We start from the raw sequence: 21,430 nt of genomic DNA, 5'->3' as shown, positions 1-21,430 counted from the left end.
AATTGTGCAAACCTAAGCAGCTATACATACGTTCTAGGAGAATTGCTCACAAAACTGGCACATTTAGCCATGAGATGACACTCCATTAGAGTATGGTAATGTCGACTTGAAACAAATGTTTATAGTAGCAGGGGGAAAAACTGCTATACAGAAAGAACCAAAAAAGATGTCTAAAGCTGGGAGAGTGCAAATGATTATATAATCTACATTTATTTCGGCCACTGACCTATTGACATAAGAAGCAAGCCTTCATTGGCATAGACAACAGTGCAACAGTAATAAAAAACAGATTAAAAAGCATATACAATACAGGTCGAAGGAAATCTACTGGCGTTTAGTAATTTCCAGGAGAAAGTCTGCCACTATCATACAGAGAGAAGGATCAGGATTGTCCAACAAGTAGTGTAATCTAATTAAATCGGGGAGATGGGGTAATACAAAACCTGTATTGCTTAATAAACTCTGTTCAAAGGAGAGCCATAATGCTCGCCAGGTTTAATGTTATGCCTTCTGCCTTGTTACATGGCAGATTTAACAAGCAAGAAAAGGCTAAAAGATTGTGCCCTTGTAACGATGGCTCAGTTGAATCTCTGGCCCATCAATTACTACACTGTCTCAGATTCAAGGAAATCAGATCCAAGACCTATTGACATACAAAACTGATTTTTTGAAATCAGACATAGCAAAAGTGGATGTTTGAAAGTACTGCCCAAGTTTGCTTTCCTTTAAACGGTGTACTGGAAAATGAATAAATATGGCCCAAGAATTAGTGGAGAATAAACTATGGTTACTACTGCTAGTAAAAACAGAAATCTTATTTTCTGGCCTTTCATTTTTCAGCTACTTCATTGTCCTTAGAAATGCTTTACGTGTATTTCTTCTTCATTTTGGCTATGGCCACAATCCACACTGAACTAATGCTGCCCCTGCCAAAACCACAACAGGTCTTTGAGACTGGCGATCCTTTGGCATACCAGAGGTCAAGAAATACAGCTCAAACAAGCTGTGGCAGAAAGTTTCCATGGGCAGGAAGTTGGTCAGAAGGTGCAAGAGCACTGCTGGTTGAAGAATAGTTTTTGGCCCATGGGCTCTCCTGATCTGGCATTCACCAGTTTTGAAGGACCAGACACTCACCGTGCCATTCCAAGCCAAGTTAATTTTAGTGGATTTAGCAAGGTATAAATCTTGAATGGCACTGTTGCAGGGTTGTATATGCCAGAGGGACATGGGGTATACCAGAGGGACATGGACGCTGGCTCCGGCTCCAGGTGGTAGACCTGGGCGCCTTGCTGGCTCCGTGCAGTACACCTGAGCACTGGGGGAGGGGGGGCGGAAAATTCAGATTTTGCCCCAGGCTCTATTTTCCCTAGATACACTTCTGTACTGTTGGGTTCTCCAGTGCAAGCAATGCCCTCTGTTAATGGTCAAGGCACTAAACAGAGGCTTTAACTGGCAGGACAGCATGGGCTGTGAGCGCTATTTTTTGCTCCTCTGATTGCCAGATAGGAAAATCATAAAAGATAACCAGTGTTCTGGGCCTTTCAATTAAATTTGTTGTGGTTGTCCTGAGAACTCAGGTGCATGCTGAAACTTCAATGTTTTGAAATGACATGTTATCAAAGTGAGTGACTGCTTGCCACTGACCGGTCTGTCGTAAGGAGGAACACGGCGTCTCCTTGTGACAGATGGCTGCGTGCAAGGAGACAACCGATTCTGCACAGATCAAAACTGCACTGCTATGCTGAAAAATAACCTGCCTGATAATGGGATGTCCTACCAACAACCACGCGACTGGCCAAAAGCCAAGAGGAAATGGATATTACCCTTTGAAGGTAACTACAGCTGCCGAGGGCGTGGTGTGACTACGAGAGCGTATCTTGTCTTTGGAAGCCACACAACAGCTCCAAAGGCAGAAAAAGAGCTGTAACTCATATTTCTTATTTGGAAAAGAATGCACTTTAAGTTCAGGTTGTCAGATGCACTTTAAGTTCAGGTTGTCAGATGCACTTTAAGTTTAGGTTGTCAGATACAGTCCTAATTTGAATAGCTAGGTGGCTTGAAATTTTTTTTTCCTAAAGTGATGCTGTGAATAGCATGCTTGGGGTGGGAGCATTTGTGGTTTCTTTTTAAAGAACAAATTGGTCCTTGGCAATTCATCAGAACGGATACTCTTGGTTATTAATAGACCAGCTGGCCTGAGCTCATTAGAGCTCAGAAACTAAGCGGGGTTGGCTATGCTTAATACTTGGAGGGGAGACCCCCCAGGAAGACTGGGATTGCTTTGCAGAGAAAGGCAATGACAAATCACCTCTGCTCATCTCTTGTCTTAAAATGGAATGGAGCTGCCATGCATCTGTTCCAACTTGATGGCATGCTATTATTATTGTTTATAATCTATCTATCTATCTATCTATCTATCTATCTATCTATCTATCTATCTATCTATCTATCTATCTATCTATCTATCTATCTATCTATCTATCTATCTATCTATCTATCTATCTATCTATCTATCTATCTATCTATCTATCTATCTATCATCTTTCTCTCTCTCTCTCTCTCTCTCTCTCTCCCATCCATCCATCCATCCATCCATCCATCCATCCATCCATCCATCCATCCATCCATCCATCCATCCATCCATCCATCCATCCATCCATCCATCCATCCATCCATCCATCCATCCATCCATCCATCCATCCATCCATCCATCCATCCATCCATCCATCCATCCATCCATCCATCCATCCATCCATCCATCCATCCATCCCCTTATACATAATCGAGTAAGGGTTGGAGTGAATCAAAGACTCACTTCCAACCAGGGTCTCATGTGCAGGACTCACTATCTGAGTCCTGCGTGCCCACTGGTTGGACATGAGTCCCTCGCAATCCAACTCACCTGCCCTCTCCCACCCCCAAACACCTAGCCCAGTGGTGGGGCAGCAACACCTTTGCTGCACTCTGCTGAACCAACCCCCTCCCCATTCCCTGCGCACCCTCTCCCAACCCCAAACACCAAGGCCAGAAGCAGGGAAACACTGGCTTTGTTTTCTGCTGCCCCACCAGCCCCTCCCCATTCCCTTGCATCACCCCCCCCATTCTTCTCATCAGTTTTCCACACAGCTCCACTCCACCCCACAAAGAGTTAAGCTGCCTGAGCATGTTAGAATGAGAAAAGGGCTGGGGGAGCTGAGATGGCTTTTGGAGACCATGGGAGACAGCAGGTGTTGTCGCTGTGAGGGAAGGTGGGGGGACCCGCATGTCTGTTCACACACGCAGTCAGTGGGCAAGGTCTAGCTGCTCCCTCCTGTTGATAGGACTGGAGGAAGGAGTGGTGGTGGCTGCCTAATGTCAACCCTCTTTTTTAATCTTCTCCCAACTGCCTCTTTTCTTCCTGGGTGGCAGTAGCAAATTCCAGGAAAACTGCTGACTCTGCCCTCCTCCCAAACGAGTGGTGAGTTGGGGGACCAGCAGAAGTGATGGCAAACATAACAGGGGTGCCTGGATAACACAGCCAGGCATGAAAAACAGCGCACTTTGCCTCTTCAGTAGAGCTAGTTTTATTTAGCCATAAAATGGGCTTGGCTACTAGTATACATATCCTTATACATCAGTGGTTCTCAACCTTCCTAATGCCACGACCCTTTAATACAGTTCCTCATGATGTGGTGACCCCCAACCCTAACATTTATCCATTTTACAGATGGAGAACCCTGATGCAGAGAGTCTTAGGCGACCCCTGTGAAAGGGTCATTCGATCCCCAAAGGGGTCATGACCCGCAGGTTGAGAACCGCTGTTATACATATCTGAGTAAGGGTTGGAGCGATTGACGACTCACTTCTAGCTAGTAGGTGTGCAGGTCTAATGTGCAGATATCACAGATTGAGCCTTAAGGGCCAATTGGTTGGATGTGAGCCCCTCACAATCCAACCCACTCGCCCTTTCCCACCCCCAAATACCAAGGCTGGGGCAGGGTAGTGAGAGGTGAGCTGAGAGAACTGGTGGCAGAAATCAACCATTAAATGGACTTTGCTGCTAGTGTGTGTGTGTGTGTGTGTGTGTGTGTGTGTGTGTGTGTGTGTGAGAGAGAGAGAGAGAGAGAGAGAGAGAGAGAGAAAGTATATTCACGTACACACACACACACACATATATACACACATACAGTATAATAACTATTAAAGAGGAAGTTAACATTCTTTGCCTGTCTCAGCAAAGGAACTGAATAAAGGTGGGGGCTTGGGCGAACTGCAAGACAAATGCAATGCTCAGGACAGAATGTTTATCTCCAATCTCAGTTTTCAATGCTTAGTAACAAAACAACATAAAACTGCTTGGTTGGACCCCACAAGTTTTTCCACTGGTAAAATGGGAGAAAGGAGTCCCCATCGTTGGCCATCAAAAAGGCTATGCTGGGGATCATGGGAAGTGCATCAATAAAATCAATCTAACAGAGGCTATAATATGGAGGGGGACAGGGTGAAATTGAGTTGACTGGACCAAACCCATCGAGTAAATGATAAATATTATTGTAGGCCCTGAAGCCAGAAGTAGAGATTGAGGAACATTCCCATACCGCAGTCAGTGGCCAACCATTGGTGCTATACACAGAATCAAGTCAATGGGGCCTCTAGATTTTCACAGTCAAGGCTGAATCTGTGGCTGATTCCGCATGGGCCAAAAACAGCAGTGTGAAAACAGTGTGAAAACAGTATAAACCCTTTCACACTGTTTTAAACCCTTTTACACCATTTTCACACCGTTTCACACTGCTGTTTTTGGCCCATGTGGAATCAGCCTATGATTCTTTCCTAAGGCAGGTATAAAGGTTTATAACTGTGGTTGTTTTTCAGTTCAGATCCCTAACTTGCTTTTTTTTTTTTGCATCTGTAGGGAAAAACTGAAGGGGACCCTATAACTTATTTCCCACCAATGAAGGGTTTCATTTCCCCATCCACCATTCTTCCCTTCAGACTTGCAGTTTGCTCATGCTTAATTTTCTAAAACATATACACTTATCCAGAGGAAACGATCATGTTATTCCGTGTGAATCTAGCATTACCCTATGATACCAACTTCTTCAATTGCTTTTGCTGCTAAGAATAAGGAAAAATCTTTCACGGCTTTCAAATAAGTCTCTCGGACAAAGCCTTGGAGAGCCAAGAAGAAAATAACAAATGAGGTCTGAATGGAACTATATCAACTGCTTATTAGTCTCCTTGGACTGTAAGGATATCTTCAATTTTTTATTTCCACATTCTCTGCATGATTTTAATGAAAGGAAACAGTTGCCTCTAACCTTGTCCCAGACACCAGCTAACAGATCTTAGAATAGATTTTTTTTCTTAAGGAAAAATATGAAACACCAACAGAAGAGACTTTTCTTTTTACTTCCAAGTCTGAAATATCTACCAGTGCAAATGTTAACATTTAAAAATATATACCCCAAACAAATCCACTGTGATTCAGCCCTCACCTCACCTATCCGAACACTTAGGTTTTTTTGAGAGCCGAAATGTAATTGGAAAATTGTCAGCAATGGTGAATTCCTCATAGTAGAAACAAAACATCTTGGGAATGTTTTTAAAGCATTTTGGGGAAGAGGTTCACACAGCTCTCTTCCCCAAACAGCCTTAAAATGTTCTACTTCTTTTTTGAAAATTGCTAAACTAGTGACCTTTTCCCCCCAACTGGGTTGAAGACGTTTCCTGCTGGATGAACGAACAAAAGCAGGCAGAAAACACTTTATCTCTCCTGCCCAAACTTATTATTTTCATTTTTGCTACTCACAGCCACCATTTTCTGTGCTGCAACAGATTCTCCATGAAGATTCCCCATGGAGGTTTCCTCTGCATGCAGTTCATCTGTGCGCAATTTCACTATAAAAAGTAGATGAATAAAGTTTGTTTATCCAGCAGTCCTGTGCATGTATTGTTTTTCCTTTTCTTTGTTTTGAAGGGTATGTCTGTGAAGCTACGACATTATGATTAGAAAAGCTGCAACACGTGCATATTTGCATTACTGTAGCTTCACAGACATACCCCTCAAAACAAAGGAAAAACGACAAGTGCATAGCATCGCTAGGCAAAACGAACTCTATTCATCTACTTTTTATAGCGAAATTGCTTGCGGATGAGCTGCAAGCAGTGGAAACATCTGTGGAAAATCTTCACCAAATGGCAGAAGCACAGAGAATCTCTGCAGCAGCACATCAAATGGCGGACTCAACTGTGAAACTGATCAGATCACCATGCAGCAGGTGAGAAAAGAAGATCCATTTTGACTGCCAATGCTTTTGGCGGGCTGTGTGAGAACAAAAAAAGCCAAAACTGGTCATCTTAAAAAACTCTGTAGGAGGTTTTGTTTCTGCTGTGTGGAAATCACCTATGGGCTACAATTAAATTCTTATAACTATGCTGGCAGATCAAAAAGTACAAGAAACACAGACACATACACACAAAACACCCCTGTGAAGATATACATGGAACTAAGAAGCATGTAGTGCCTTTACCCACTAGGTGACAGACTTACTGATAATATTCTTTCAAAATCAAAAGAAATTATTCTTGCACAAAGGAAACAGGAGATTCTCTTTCTTTTGTCTGGATTAATTCTTGCACCTCTTCATTTGAACTTCTCCCAAGTGATTCACTTCTACCAGCTATGCATCTGCATAGCTATGCAGATGCAACCCACAAAATTAAAAAAAAAGACAAAAGGGCCTCCCCACAATGACAGGCAGGTTTTCCCTGACTGTATATACAGTGGTGGGATCCAAAAATTTTAGTAACAGGTTCCCTCGCCAGCCCCCCCTCAGCAAAGGGGGGCAGAGACGTACCTAGGCAAACCAGAGCCCTGGGCAAAACCTGAGTTGGATGCTCCCCCCCCCCGCCATGGGCAGCCACCCCACCACGACCCCCCAAATTTTTTTTGCACCAGGTCATTTCTAAATCATCATCACATTATAGAAAATGCCCCAACTCACAAGTCTGAACACAGCAATGGTGAAACACACAGGTTCTTTGATAGAGACTGGTGAGATAAAAGGTACGAAAGGCCGTGAATCAATGAATTGCAGTATCTGAAAGGGATTAACCCAGTTCAGGGAGTTACATTATTAGTCGCAATTGCTATATGGAACCTTCACGTTCAAAGGCAGTATGCCTCTCGGGGAGGCGAGGGCGTGGAGATGGAAAAGCGGACCCAATTAGTAACCCCCTCTTGGCACACACAAATAATTAGTAACCCACTCTCGGGAACTGGTGAGAACCTGCTGGATCCCACCTCTGTGTATATGGCATGGTGGAAGGGAGCGAAATGAAGCTCTTCCTGCTTGGCTGTTCACACTGCAGCGGCTCCAACCCAGGATTTTAAAAAAGGATCGCCGGTTTAGTGATTTTTGAAAGAAATGGGACCTGTGCAACACCCCCCCCCAAAAAAACCCAGGTTATGTAGCGTCCAGCAGCTGTTGTATTTGCACTGTGCAGAATCAACCATGGCAAACCCAGTAAGGGGCTTACAAGGCAAGTGAGAAACAAAGATGGTTTGCCATGGGCTTCCTTGGTGGAGCCTTCCTTGGTGGTCTCCCAACCAAGTGCTGACTTTGCTTAGCTCCCAAGGTCTGATGAAATTGGGCTATCCCGTGCCATCTTCCTTCCCAAGGCAGCTAATATGCTATATGACAGTGATGGCGAACCTATGGCATGGGTGCCATAGGTGGCATTCAGAGCCCTCTCTGTGGGCATGCGCAAACAGAGTGCCCCCCCCCCCCACATCTAGGCTGGCCTGGGCCGCTGGGCACGATTATTAGCATTAAACCTAAGACCTAGTTTTTGGGAGGAAGTGGGTGACCCTGTTAAGTGCTGTTAAACCCCACCGATTTTCATGTGAAGAACTAAAGTGCGATCCTTTACCTGGGAGTAAGCTCGGTTGCTGGCAATGGGGCTTGCTTCTGAGTAAACCCTCCTAGGGTCGTGATTCACCTGTTGGAAGAGTTGCACGATTGCTCCAAAGCAAAGCCACCGACTACCACCAAGCTTACTCCCGAGTAACACATGCCTCGGAGCCAACTGTTTTTCTAAACTAAAACCTCAGTATTCAGGTTAAATTGCCGTGTTGGCACTTTGCGATAAATAAGTGGGTTTTGGGTTGCAATTTGGGCACTCGGTCTCAAAAAGGTTCGCCATCACTGCTATATGAAATTCTAAGCCATGACTTGACAGAAGCAGGACCACGGAAGTAAAATATGAGAACTTCTAAAGGGCTTTCCAGAAAAGAAAAGAAAAGGACATGTCCAGGAGAAAAGACCCATAACTGCACTGTAGATTCTAGTTAATTAGGAAAAGCATTATTTTTATACCCACAACAAAACATGGACCTGCAGATGTTTTCAAGCAATCTTCTAAGAGCTTCATGCGTGTTTTCTGGAGCTCTGGGCTGTCCCACTCTTCTGGTTCCACTGCCCAATACAGGTCGATTACCTGGAAATTCAACATACAGGACTGTTGTTATATTTTATAATTTAACACTATGATATATGGGAATGAAACAGTTAACAGATATGTTCTGCAGATATATGCAATACTGGGACCTCTGTGTATATGGACTACTAAGTAATTCTGTACTATTATACTAATGAGATCTCAGGGACTTTAAAGGGCCTCTTCTTAGATCATAGATGCTGAACATCCCAATACCAAATACCTTTTATTGGTACTGTGAGATATTGAACATAATTCTGTGCTACATCAAAAATGGAAAGAGAAAATGTGATGGCAGAGTACTTGAAAAATATATTCATCGTATGTTTTTAATATTACATAGTGATGAAATAACATATTGGATGACACGGAAAACCTAGGCTGATTCCTCATGGGCCAAAAACAGCCGTGTGAAAACGGTGTGAAAATGGTGTAAAAGGGCTTAAAATGGTGTAAAAGGGTTTATACGGTTTTCACACCATTTTCACACCACTGTTTTTGGCCCATGCGGAATCAGCCCTAGATTGGCTCCAGTTTCCTTTCAAATATACTCTGAGTGTGATGTAGTGGTTAAGAGTTTTGGACTCAATCTGTGAGACCCAGGTTAGAACCCCCCTCTGCCAGGGAAGTTCTACGGCCGTGGTGGCAAACCTATGGCACTCCAGATGTTCATGGACTACAATTCCCATCAGCCCCTGCCAGCATGGCCAATTGGCCATGCTGGCAGGGGCTGATGGGAATTGTAGTCCATGAACATCTGGAGTGCCATAGGTTCACCACCACTGTTCTATGGCCTCAGCCAAACACATACTTGCAGTTGTTGTGAGAATAACTTCGAGGAGACAAGAATGATATAAACTGCCTCAGGTCCCTCTGGCAAGGAAGGCGGGGTATATATGTAGTAAATAATGAAGCATATCAGAGTTTGTTACTGAATTCTTTGTAACATGGCTTTGTGTTCATGTCAGCTATACTAGCATTTATTGTATGTGACCAAATGCTGTTACAATCACTCACACGGGCATACATAGAGCATAAAACATGAACCCCAGATAAGAACTGTTACAACAACCAAACCTACAAGTGCTTACCAAGTTAAAAAAAATGTCATGCTACTGGTACTACTGTGGCTTGTATTTTTGCGGCAGTCACAGCAAATAATGGCTTTTCCCGCACAAAGCATTTAAAACACTTGCCAAACATTTTGAAAAGAATAGTTTTCATAGGTTTTGTCTGCATAGCCTGGAAAAATGAAGCGTTTCAGGTGAAAACAGTTCTTTTTTTGAAAATAAAAACGGTCATGTAGGTGTGTCTTCGAAGGTATGAAGACTCAAAATCTGCGCTTGCCCATTATGTCGAATCTATGTAGCATCGAATTCACTACACACAATTTTTAAAAACAGAAAAAAACAGCAAATTTGCATAACTGGCAGTCAAAACTGAGTTTATTTGTGTACAGCAAATGACAGAAGTGGCGGGCAGCTGTGATGCCAGAGGAGAAAATGTCATGGGAAACATCACAATACTAGAACCAGGGGGCATTCATTGAAAATGCTGGGGGGAAGAATTAGGACTAATAAAAGGAAACACTTCTTCACGCAACGTGTGATTGGTGTTTGGAATATGCTGCCACAGGAGGTGGTGATGGCCACTAACCTGGGTAGCTTTAAAAGGGGCTTGGACAGATTTATGGAGGAGAAGTCGACCTGTGGCTACCAATCTTGATCCTCCTTGATCTCAGATTGCAAGTGCCTTAGCAGACCAGGTGCTCAGGAGCAGCAGCAGCAGAAGGCCATTGCTTTCACCTCCTGCACGTGAGCTCCCAAAGGCACCTGGTGGGCCACTGCGAGTAGCAGAGTGCTGGACTAGATGAACTCTGATCTGATCCAGGAGGCTTGTTCTTATGTTCTTATGTTCTTATCAGCAAACAGTAGACAGTCAGAAAATCTATGAAGTGGCAGAAAATGATGGGTGGCAGAGAAACAAAACTGGAGCTTCAAATTCAGGCAGGAGAAATAAAAGTTTCTATTTCTTTGCACAGGCAAGATGGAAACATTTTGAAAACATTCCGAGAAAAAAGATTGCTAGTTTACCATATCCAAATTAGACAGTTTTGAGGCAAAAATAAAACTTTCCCCAAACATTTTGGAGGAAAAACCGTGCAGAACTTCTGCAGGAAACTTTATTTTCCTACCTCGAAAGGTTCAATTTGTGCTGTGCAGAAAGGGCCAATGAGACTCTACGTGAGATAAAGGAGGAGTCAATATTCAAGAGAAGAAACATCAGCTTCTGTGAGGAAACACTGAGGCTTTCAGACACTCTGCAAGACTGTTAATTCCAGAATCTATGTAGATCATGTCAGCAGTAAATCTGCATATTTCCTGTTTTGGGTATGCAGATGTATGTGTTTGATAAGCTTAACCGATACAGATGGCAGGAGAGGGAGGGGGCTGGAGGCAAGGACATTATAGGAAAAGCAAAGGATTTCCCTGCTGCAAATCCTGGAGAGCCAGATCTATTTCCCCAAGCACAGCTGTAAGTACCATCTCCACAGTTTCAAATTATGATCACAATGGATAGAATCTTTCTAAATCTGTTAAAAAGCTAACTGTTTCTAATAGTCTAACTTCCCACATGGAAGCTGCTACATTTTCAGTTTTAATCATGGTTCTGGGATGTAGAGTGGTAATAATCTAGGCCCATGGTGGCGAACCTTTGGCACTCCAGATGTTATGGACTACAATTCCCATCAGCCCCTGCCAGCATGGCCAATTGGCCATGCTGGCAGGGGCTGATGGGAATTGTAGTCCATAACATTTGGAGTGCCAAAGGTTCGCCACCACTGATCTAGGCAGATCTCACCAGATCTCTTAGAAACTAAGTAAAGGTTGGGAGACCATCATTGGGAGACCATCATTAGAACCTAAGTAAAGGTTGGGAGACTGCTTGGATGGGAGACCATCAAGGAAGACTTTGCAGAGGCAGGCAATGGCAAACCACCTCTGTTTCTCTCCTGCCATGAAAGCTGGGATCACCATGTGTCAGCTGCAACTTGATGGCATTTTACATACAATCCCACGAGATTGCCGTAAATTGGCTGTGAACTTGACAGCGCTTTAAAGGTAAAGTTTCCCCTTCAGTCGTGTCAGAATTCCTGGGGTTTCCCACTGCGAGCAGTGATTCTTGTTGAAACTAGCCTCTTTGTGGGGTAGCTTGCCATTGCTTTCCCAGCTATTTCTTTACCCCCTAGCTAAGTGAGACTAGGGTACAATCATTTACCTGTAATTCAAGAAATGGATGGATGGCTGAGTTGACCATGAGCCAGCTGCCAGGATATCTGACCCACAGGGGGCTCGAACTCCTGACCGTGTGAGTGGCAGTGCAAGCGCCATGTAACAACCCCTTCAGGGCTATAATTAGGTCTGCAAGAATTTAAATCAACACTTCTGGATCCTTGATGGGTTACGGGGTTAAGTGGGCTAAGAAATCAGAAGTCGGAAAGAAGAGTCATGGATTTGGAGAATGCTACATTTTAAGGGCAAAGCCCAGCCCAAAACATCTAGCTGCATACAGTGGATAGAATTAAAAATGGCAGAGCCCAGAGTCTAGCAACTGGACTAACAGGGCCTAACTACATATTATGTTTTTTACAGGACCTCCCTGGGACTGCACACTCAAATATGTAGCACAAATTCTGTATTTAAGAATTTCATCCCAGGTACACACAGGCCAGCGTTGAATTAGGATCATGTATGCAAAAAGAGGGGCTTCAAGCTACTGCCCCATTATAGTTTTCCTGGTCTTAGGTTGTTTCCCCACTTACCATCTGCTGTGCGCTACTCTCGCCAAGTAGCACGGGGTCCCGCGGCACTCCCCACTACGACGCTGCCGCTCTCGCGCTCCCTCAGCGCACGTCATTCCTGGCGTTCCTCAAAACGGCACCTTTTGAGGAAGCCCAGGAGCACGCCAGAAATGATGCGCGCTGAGAGTAGCGCGCAGCAAAGGGTGGTCGATGGTAAGCGGGGAAACAACCTTAGACAAACCTATGGGCGCTATTTGCCCTACTGGAGAAACAGCACACCTTTGATAGAAAGGGCTTGGGGAACAACAAAGCAAAACAAAGAAAAGTCAAAACCATCTGCCCTACCCCAAATCAGCAACCCTCACTATATTCTCCAAAACAGATCAGATAAACAATCAGATAGTCCTCATAAAGACAATTGCATTTGCTACTTAATATTTTGTTGCTTTGACAGCACAAGTCGCAATGAATATGAAAGGGCAGATGGCCTGCTCCTCAGAATTTCCTTTGAGTCCACAGATCCAATTTAAATAATGTTAATGAGATGCAGAGCAGTGCACAGGAGAGAAAGCAGCTACATTTATTTAAAGAGATTAAGTGATACAGTGAGGTTTCACTTCATATTTTAACACAGATGCAAATAACATGCCCTGTTGCAGGGAAGGGTTTAAAGAAGCAATGTCTAGGGAAGCCATTCTGGCCAACATAGTTAGTATAATAATGGCAGATTGCTGGCTTTCCCCCGTATCTGCCAATATTCAGAGACAATATAGGGCTCCCATCTTGAGACCAACTGAAGCCCTTACTGGTGACAGCGATGTAATTGGCAAAATGTTTACAAGTGCCTTCCAGCAGGAGTAACCATATTACAGTTTGTACATTCCTGGTAGTTCACAGGTCATGCGATTTTACACTCGCATGCGATTTTATTTTTATTTATTGAAAATATGTATTTGCTGCCTTTCTTCCCTGCGCAGCTCACGAAGAAGTTTACAAATATAGACAAAATGTGCAGAATTAAACACAGTAAAAACGTGAACATTTAAAATCCCTATTCAGGATTGCTTAACCAATTGCAGTGGTAAAGAAAAAAGAAAGTCTTCAACTGCCTCCTAAAGATTGAAAGTGAGGGGGTCAGAGGCACCTCTTTGCAGAGGTTGTTTCATAATGGTGGGGATGCCATTCAAAAAGCCCTCTTGTGTAGCCACCAAATGAGCTACTCTGATTGACAGGACAGTAAATCAGACCTTCCCTGTGATCTTAATTCCTGGGCGGGAACATATGGGAGAGGACAGTACTTCATCTACTCCGGTCCCAAGCCATACACAGCTTTAAAGGGCAAAATCAACACCCTGAATTGGGCTCGAGGTGGACCTGTAGCCAATATAAGTACAGTAATATTGGGGTCACATGGTCTTGATAGCTCCCGCAACCAGCAGTCTATTCAGCATGGTGAGAGCCAGCATGGTATAGTGCAGGGGTCTGCAACCCGCGACTCTCCAGAATTGTAGTCCCTAACATCTGGAGTGCCAAAGGTTCGCCACCGCTGCCCTATGGAGATGGAAGAACCAGCATGGGAACATTCGGCAAAAGGACTGAATGTGGATTGCAGAAGAAGGGGATGTTGCCAGGTGCTAGTTGTTGCCAATAGCAGGCTATACAAGGTCAGAGCTGTATCCTATAAATTGTCCAATCAAAGATATGTTCTAAACACCTGCAGTAAACCACATTATAATCAAATTAAACCTGTGAAATATAATCATAATTATTGTAATTGTCTTTTGAATGCGTGATGCACGCACCTGCAATGTGTTTTTATTGGCTGCGGCAAACAACACACATTGTTTTAAACAAAGGCTCTTTTAACTCAGGTGCGTTTCAGAATAATATTCTGAAGAGCCTGCAGAGAACAATTTACTTTGGCAATAGACAGATGGATCTGCTCAAGCTCAGTCAACAGAGCCACCCACATGGAAATACCCCACTTAGGCGCCTCATTTTTCTCCCATACATAGCTGGGAGAAGGATCACTGCCTCTCTCCCATCATTAGCAGCAAAAATGGTGAATGTAGTTCTCTGTATTGTCGAAGGCTTTCACGGCCGGAATCACTGGGGTACTGTGTGGTTTCCGGCAGATGTGGGATCCAGCAGGTTCTCACAGGTTCCTGAGAGTAGGTTACTAATTATTTGGGTGTGCCGAGAGGGGGTTACTAATTGGTGATTTTGCCATGTGATTTTTGCCTTAGTTACGCCCCTCCTCTCAGGAGTAGCGTGCAGAACTTGAAGCAGTCTAGCAGGAGGTGCACCGGCGTGCATGGCAGCCCGCACCTGCGTGCATTCATTTCCCAGCCATGGATCATGTGCAGCTGCGCCCTTGCCACAGCCTCCTGCCCAGGAATGCCCCGCCACTCGGAATGCCCTTCCACTCCCACGTCTCCAGTCTCCCACTGGTGCTATGCCACAGTTTGAATCCCACCACCATGGGAACCTGTTACTAAAATTTTTGGATCCCACCACTGGTTTCCGGGCTGTATGGCCGTGTTCTAGCAGCATTCTCTCCTGACGTTTTGCCTGCATCTGTGGCTGGCATCTTCAGAGAATCTGATAGTAGGAAAGCAAGTGGAGCATATATATACTTGTTGGAGTGTCCAGGGTGGGGGAAAGAACCATTGTCTGTTAACAAGTAAAGGGTGCAGTTAGCAAGCTAGATCTACATGTGTTGAGTGGGATCCACCCATTAGCATGTGAGTAACAATGAAGATAGCAAGATCAATAGGTGAGGGCATCTGAATAGAAGTAGCCTGGCTTAGCCCAGAAACTACACAGCACCCCAGTGTCGTTCTCCCTTCTTGAGGCTCTCTTCAGCAGGCTCAGCCCCTATGCATGATTTGAACACAGGGAAACAGAACTGAAATGGTTGGGGGTATAAAGGAAGGAGTATGACAGAGTCTGTGTTGCTATTTACACTGGAAGGAATAGAAGACTGGATCCAACATTATGCACCTGTAGGAAGTTCAGACTGTAATTTGAACCCGACTGTTTCAAACAGATTGTTATTCCAAATGATCCAACCCTTTCCCAAGAAGTCTCCCATTCAAGGAGACCCCCTCCTCCAAACTGAAGTCCCATCACACCACCACATTATGACCCAGCCCCAACTTCATCCATGGAAAATCCTATGCCAGAAGTGCTCTCGTTTTCCTGAGTGAAAGTGAGAAGAGAAGAGAAGGGCAGGGACGTTGGGATCTTGTCCTCGACAGTGCCTGAACCCAACTCACTCTGTCCCATCTGTCCTCCAAACTACAATCATCCAAACGATCCTTTAATCAACCACAAGAATGAGAATGAGAATGAGAATGAGAATGAGAATGAGAAGACACTGAGAATGAGAATGAGACATGAGAATGAGAATGAGAAGAGATGAATGAGAATGAGAATGAGAATGAGACAAGGAATGACACGAGACACGAGAATGAGAACACGAGAATGAGACACAGAGAAGAAGGAGGAATGACACGAGACACGAGAAGACACGAGACACAGACACCGAGAATGACACGAGAATGATGAAGGACACAAGACACGATGAGGATGAGCAATGAGACACGAGACAGCCGAGATGACATGACACGACACGAGAAGAATGACACGAGAATGAGAATGGAGAATGAGAATGAGAAGACACGAGAAGGAGAATGAGAAGGACACGAGACAGACACAGCAATGAGAATGACAGAATGAGAAGAAGGACTAAATGAGAATGACTGCAATGAGAAGAAGGAGGCACTGAAGAAGGAGAAGAAGGAGAAGAAGGAGGAGAGGGAGAAGACAATGAGAAGAAGGAGAAGGAGAATGAGAAGGAGAATGAGAAGGAGAAGGAGAAGGAGAAGGAGCAGGAGGACACAGAGAAGGAGAAGGGAGAAGGAGAATGAGAATGAGAATGAGTAAAGGAGAAGGAGAAGAAGGAGAAGGAGAAGGAATGAGAAGGAGAAGGAAGGAGAAGGACACAGAAGGAGAAATAGGAGGAGGAAGGAGAAGGAGAAGGAGAAGGAGAAGGAGAAGGAGAAGGAGAAGAAGGAGAAGGAGAAGGAGGAAGGAGAAGGAGAAGGAGAAGGAGAAGGAGAAGGAGAAGGAGAAGGAGAAGGAGAAGGAAGGAGAAGGACACAGAAGGAGGAGAAGGAGAAGGAGAACAAGGAGGAGAAGGAGAATAGACATGGAGAAGAAGGAGAGAAGGAGAAGGAGGAGAGGAGGAGGAAGAAGGAGAAGGAGAAGAAGAGAAGGAGAAGGAGAAGGAGGAAGGAGGAGAAGGAAGAAGGAGAAGGAGAAGTAAAGAAGGAGAAGGAAGGAGGAGGAGGAAGAAGGAGAGGAAGAAGGAGAAGGAGAAGGGAGAAGGAGAAGGAGAAGGAGGAGGAGGAGGAGGAAGAGAAGGAGAGGAAGAGGAGAGGAGGAGGAAGGGAGAAGGAGAAGGAGAAGAAGGAGGAGAAGGAGGAGGAGGAGGAGAAGGAGGAAAAGGGAGAAGGAGAAGGAGAAGGAGAAGGAGAAGGAGAAGGAGAAGGAGAAGGAGAAGAAGGAGAAGGAGAAGAAGGAGAAGGAGAAGGAGAAGGAGAAGGAGAAGGAGAAGGAGAAGGAGAAGGAGAAGGAGAAGAAGAAGAAGAAGAAGAAGAAGGAGAAGGAGAAGGAGAAGGAGAAGGAGAAGGAGAAGGAGAAGGAGAAGGAGAAGAAGGAGAAGGAGAAGGAGAAGGAGAAGAAGGAGAAGGAGGAGGAGAAGGAGAAGGAGAAGGAGAAGGAGAAGGAGAAGGAGAAGAAGAGTTTGGATTTATATCCCCCTTTCCCTCCTGCAGGAGACTCAAAGGGGCTTACAATCTCCTTGCCCTTCCCCCCTCACAACAAACACCCTGTGAGGTAGGTGGGGCTGAGAGAGCTCTGAAGCTGTGACTAGCCCAAGGTCACCCAGCTGGCTTGTGTGGGAGTGTACAGGCTAATCTGAATTCCCCAGATAAGCCTCCACAGCTCAGGTGGCAGAGCTGGGAATCAAACCCGGTTCCTCCAGATTAGATACACGAGCTCTTAACCTCCTAAGTTGGAGGATGGCTTAAGGCTTTCAACATGAGCTAAAAAGTAAAAGTGGAATATAAATATTTTAATAAAGATATAAATAAACTTTGCTCAGTGGGACACTAGGATAAGAGCAAAAAGGGGAAAACTGCAACAGAAATCAAAACCGAGAAACTAATTGCAGAAAACTGATACTGCGTATGAATACAAAATACTTATATCATAAAAAAGCTCTAAAACTTATTCCTGGCCTTATGGACTTGTCCCATCCCAAGAACTGTGTACATTTCAAAACCAGGAACAATAAAAATAGTGTACACATATAAATAAATACAAAATACCCCTTTATTTACAAAGCATGGATAAACAACCATGCACATTCCATCAATAAGGCTACGACTGGGCACAGGATTCTTGAACTTCCTGTCACTGGAGCTGGTAAGGGCGGGGGGGGGGGGGGCTGTCTCTGAGGCCGTATCTTTGAAAACAATCAAAATAGCAACTAAGGTCAATGCTCCAACACAGCTCTTAATTCCATTTGAGCAGAGAAGTATGGCCTATTACCTCCATACCTTAACGAACCCACGCGCAAGGAGAGCCCTCACCATTGCACGTTTTAACATTATGCCCTCTGCCCTATTAAAGGGTAGGCTCAGCAATTTAGAAAAATCTGCAAGGCTATGCAGTTGCAAACTTAATGTGGTTGAAACCCTGACTCACCAACTCTTGCACTGCACCAGATTTGATAACATCAGATCTAAATATACCAACCTACATTTTTTCTTCCAATCTGGGCTGCCTGATCTGACTAGGTTATCTCTATTGTTAAACAACTCGGACCCCGGTCTTTGTGGACGCAGAATCATAATTTTATTCTGCCGGAGATAGTTGAGAGTTCCCAGTAGAACGTATTTGTTGTGCTCCCCGTGGGGCCTTTTATCTATCATGTATCCATGCAATTGTTCCCAATTCTTGTAACTTTTTTCTGACTCTGCCAATAAAGGCTTATGTATGTATGTAACTAAGGTCAATGTAATTTCAGAAACAAGAATCTAACCCTCCCTTGAAGTCAACCATTTGAATGCCAGCCAAAATCTGTGGACCCTGAGGATCCTGGATTGAGTATCAAGGGATATTCAGGATATGGTTAGAAATATAATTGCTGCTGAATCTTCGGGGGGAACTATGTCCCCAATTGTTAAGTCTACTATATTTCAACAACAGTCAACAAACGATCTAGAAAGTCCAACACAGTCTTATTTAATATCAGAAGGCACACGAGATAAAGTAACAGTTAAAAACCTGCCAGAGGGAAAGTCAGGAGGGTCATATCACTTTGGGAAGGGTAACACTGGGGAGGGGAAATCCTCATTTGTACACTGGTGGGGCACGAACAGTCCATGCTCAATAAGGAAATAGAGCATGAAGTCACAGTGGACAGTTCAATGAAAAATGTGGGCTTGAAAAGTCAAGTTGTAACCTCAGGGTTGTATTGTGAGAATCCCTCAGCACTGTGCCTTTTAGTGCTATTGACAGAAATGCATTTTATTCGGAGTTGGAAGCTAACTAAAATAGGGTTTGTTGTTTTTGATGAAAAAATCTCACTATTGCCTCTAATAACAGGTACTGCGCAGTTTTATACTATTTTTGAGTAATGCTGATTATATGGAAAGTTCAGCTTTTGTTTACTATGAAGGTTACGGTTTCTAATTTTAACCACTATTTTCCCTATTTTTCACAGCTTTCACAAATTAAGATATGCTTAGCTAACTTGGGATGTAGTTACTTCCTACTCCATATCTGAGACTGGGCAGACTTGTAATTATTGTCTGATTCACACTGAAGCTTTTATGCTTTTAGGTTTTGCAGACATATCAAACATTATAACCATAGCAGACCCCATGCATTTCACAGGTACAATTGTTTTATTTAAAGTACTGTACAGCACAGTAGTTTAAGCTTAAATCTGTTAAGAAAATAAGCATTGCACGGATGCCTATTTCCTGCCAGTGTTCGTTTTTAACCCTTCCTCCACCATTTAAAATAAGATGATTCCTCTGTGTTCAAAATATCCTGAAAGTTCACATCTCTCATGGCCTCCCTTTTAAATAGACCGTTTTAGAACAAGAAAATCTTGGGCATGCACAGAGAAACTGCATGTTTATGTATAGCAGTGGTTCTCAACCTTCCTAATGCCGCGACCCTTTCATACAGTTCCTCATGTTGTGGTGACCCCCAATCCTAACATTTATCCATTTTACAGATGGAGAAGAAGAAGAAGAAGAAGAAGAAGAAGAAGAAGAAGAAGAAGAAGAAGAAGAAGAAGAAGAAGAAGAAGAAGAAGAGTTTGGATTTATATCCCCCCTTTCTTTCCTGTAGGAGACTCAAAGGGGCTTACAATCTCCTTGCCCTTCCCCGCTCACAAACAAACACCCTGTGAGGTAGGTGGGGCTGAGAGAGCTCCGAGAAGCTGTGACTAGCCCAAGGTCACCCAGCTGGCGTGTGTGGGAGTGTACAGGCTAATCTGAATTCCCCAGATAAGCCTCCACAGCTCAGGCGGCAGAACTGGGAATCAAACCCGGTTCCTCCAGGTTAGATACACGAGCTCTTAACCTCCTACGCCACTGCTGCTCCTGATGCAGAGAGTCTTAGGCAACCCCTGTGAAAGGGTCGTTCGACCCCCAAAGGGGTCCCGATCCCCAGGTTGAGAACCACTGATGTATAGGCATATAAGGAGTGCCCTGCTGGATCAGACCAGTGGTCCATCCAATCCAGCATCCTGTCTCACACAGCAGTCAACCAGTTCCTCTGGAGGTCCAACTACAAAAGATAATGGATGAGGCCTTCCCCAGATGTTGACACCTGGCAGTGAGGCATTTACTGCCTCTGGACACAGAAGTTCTCTTTAGTCACCATAGCTGGCAGCCACTGATAAACCTGCCCTCCATGAATCTGTCTAACAAGACCTTTCTTTTGTATTCCTTACTCAGTTTGTTGCTCTGCTGAGAGTGTGCATATGGATTTTACTTTTAATGATGATGATGATGATGATGATGAAGAAGAAGAAGAAGAAGAAGAAGAGTTTGGATTTATATCCCCCCTTTCTCTCCTGCAGGAGACTCAAAGGGGCTTACAATCTCCTTGCCCTTCCCCCCTCACAACAAACACCCTGTGAGGTAGGTGGTGATGATAATAATGATGATAATAATAATAATAGTAAAACATATTTGACTGTTAATAATAAAACTCTTACTGTTTTGAATTTTTGAATGTTGGTATTTGTTTTCCATACCAGAGACAGGCTGACAACTAACAAAAACCTTTATTGGCATAACAATATTGTATACACAAGTCCACTTGACCAAATAGAGGGAAATTAAAATAAATGTACAGGAAAAGAAGGCTGATGTTCAGGATTTGCTCCCAGAGCACTGTTTTATATACAGATCCAAAAATTTGGCGACTGCATCGTTTGCGTCACTACTGGGGCTGTCCAACAGAAAGGTAATCTTTTGCAAGTCAGATGCATACTCTTTTTTGAGTAGCAGGGATGACAAGAATTTGACTTTGGGTACAGCATAGAGTGGACAATAAAGTAAAATATGATCTATAGAGTCTACACAGTTCCCGTTGCATATGCACAGCCTCAGGTGGTAAGGGTTTTTTAATGAATCTCCCTGTTGATATGGCTGATGGAAGGGAACTGCAACGGGCCAACATCATTGCTCTATAGAGACTGGGCACAGTTATCTGGTGCAGGTTTTGAGCCCCCTTATTACCAATGTAAGTGATGCCCAGAGCTAAAGGAGAGCAAGTCCTGGAAGCCTTTTCAAGTAGGATCTGACGTTCCTGGCCAAACAGTCTTCTCTTCAGAAGTTGAAAAGAAGAGACAGGCTATTTAAAAGGGAGCCAGTGGAAGAGAGTCATTCAGTTGATAAATCGCTGGTTCCACAGGAATGCGCAAGTGAATTAAAGCGTCCCTGTGGTAACCATTTGCTGGGTTGTGAGAGATGCAAACATTAAACAGAGCCTTATAACAGCAACGCATGAAGGGAAAGTGAGGTCACTGCTCCTCTCAGTGGGCTATTCCTG

The 21,430-nt window shown here is 44.1% G+C and overlaps 1 protein-coding gene across 2 annotated transcripts in view; it reads right to left on the bottom strand.

Moving 5' to 3' along the window:
* The window catches only part of NWD2 (NACHT and WD repeat domain containing 2), a 97,297-nt gene that overhangs the window by 18,522 nt on the left and 57,345 nt on the right, over positions 1–21,430 (bottom strand). The window contains exon 3 of one of the 2 annotated variants that reach the window (XM_048509175.1): positions 8,365–8,481. In XM_048509175.1, the coding sequence (XP_048365132.1) occupies positions 8,365–8,481 (117 nt within the window). The remainder of the gene's footprint in view (positions 1–8,364; positions 8,482–21,430) is intronic. The other variant, XM_048509176.1, reaches the window with a different exon arrangement.

The sequence above is a fragment of the Sphaerodactylus townsendi genome, linkage group LG10 (genome assembly GCF_021028975.2).
Source record: "Sphaerodactylus townsendi isolate TG3544 linkage group LG10, MPM_Stown_v2.3, whole genome shotgun sequence".
In the NCBI taxonomy this organism is placed as follows: Eukaryota; Metazoa; Chordata; class Lepidosauria; order Squamata; family Sphaerodactylidae; genus Sphaerodactylus; species Sphaerodactylus townsendi.
The sequence above is the reverse complement of the archived record's forward strand: the minus strand, read 5'-3'. Positions and strand labels throughout refer to the sequence as shown.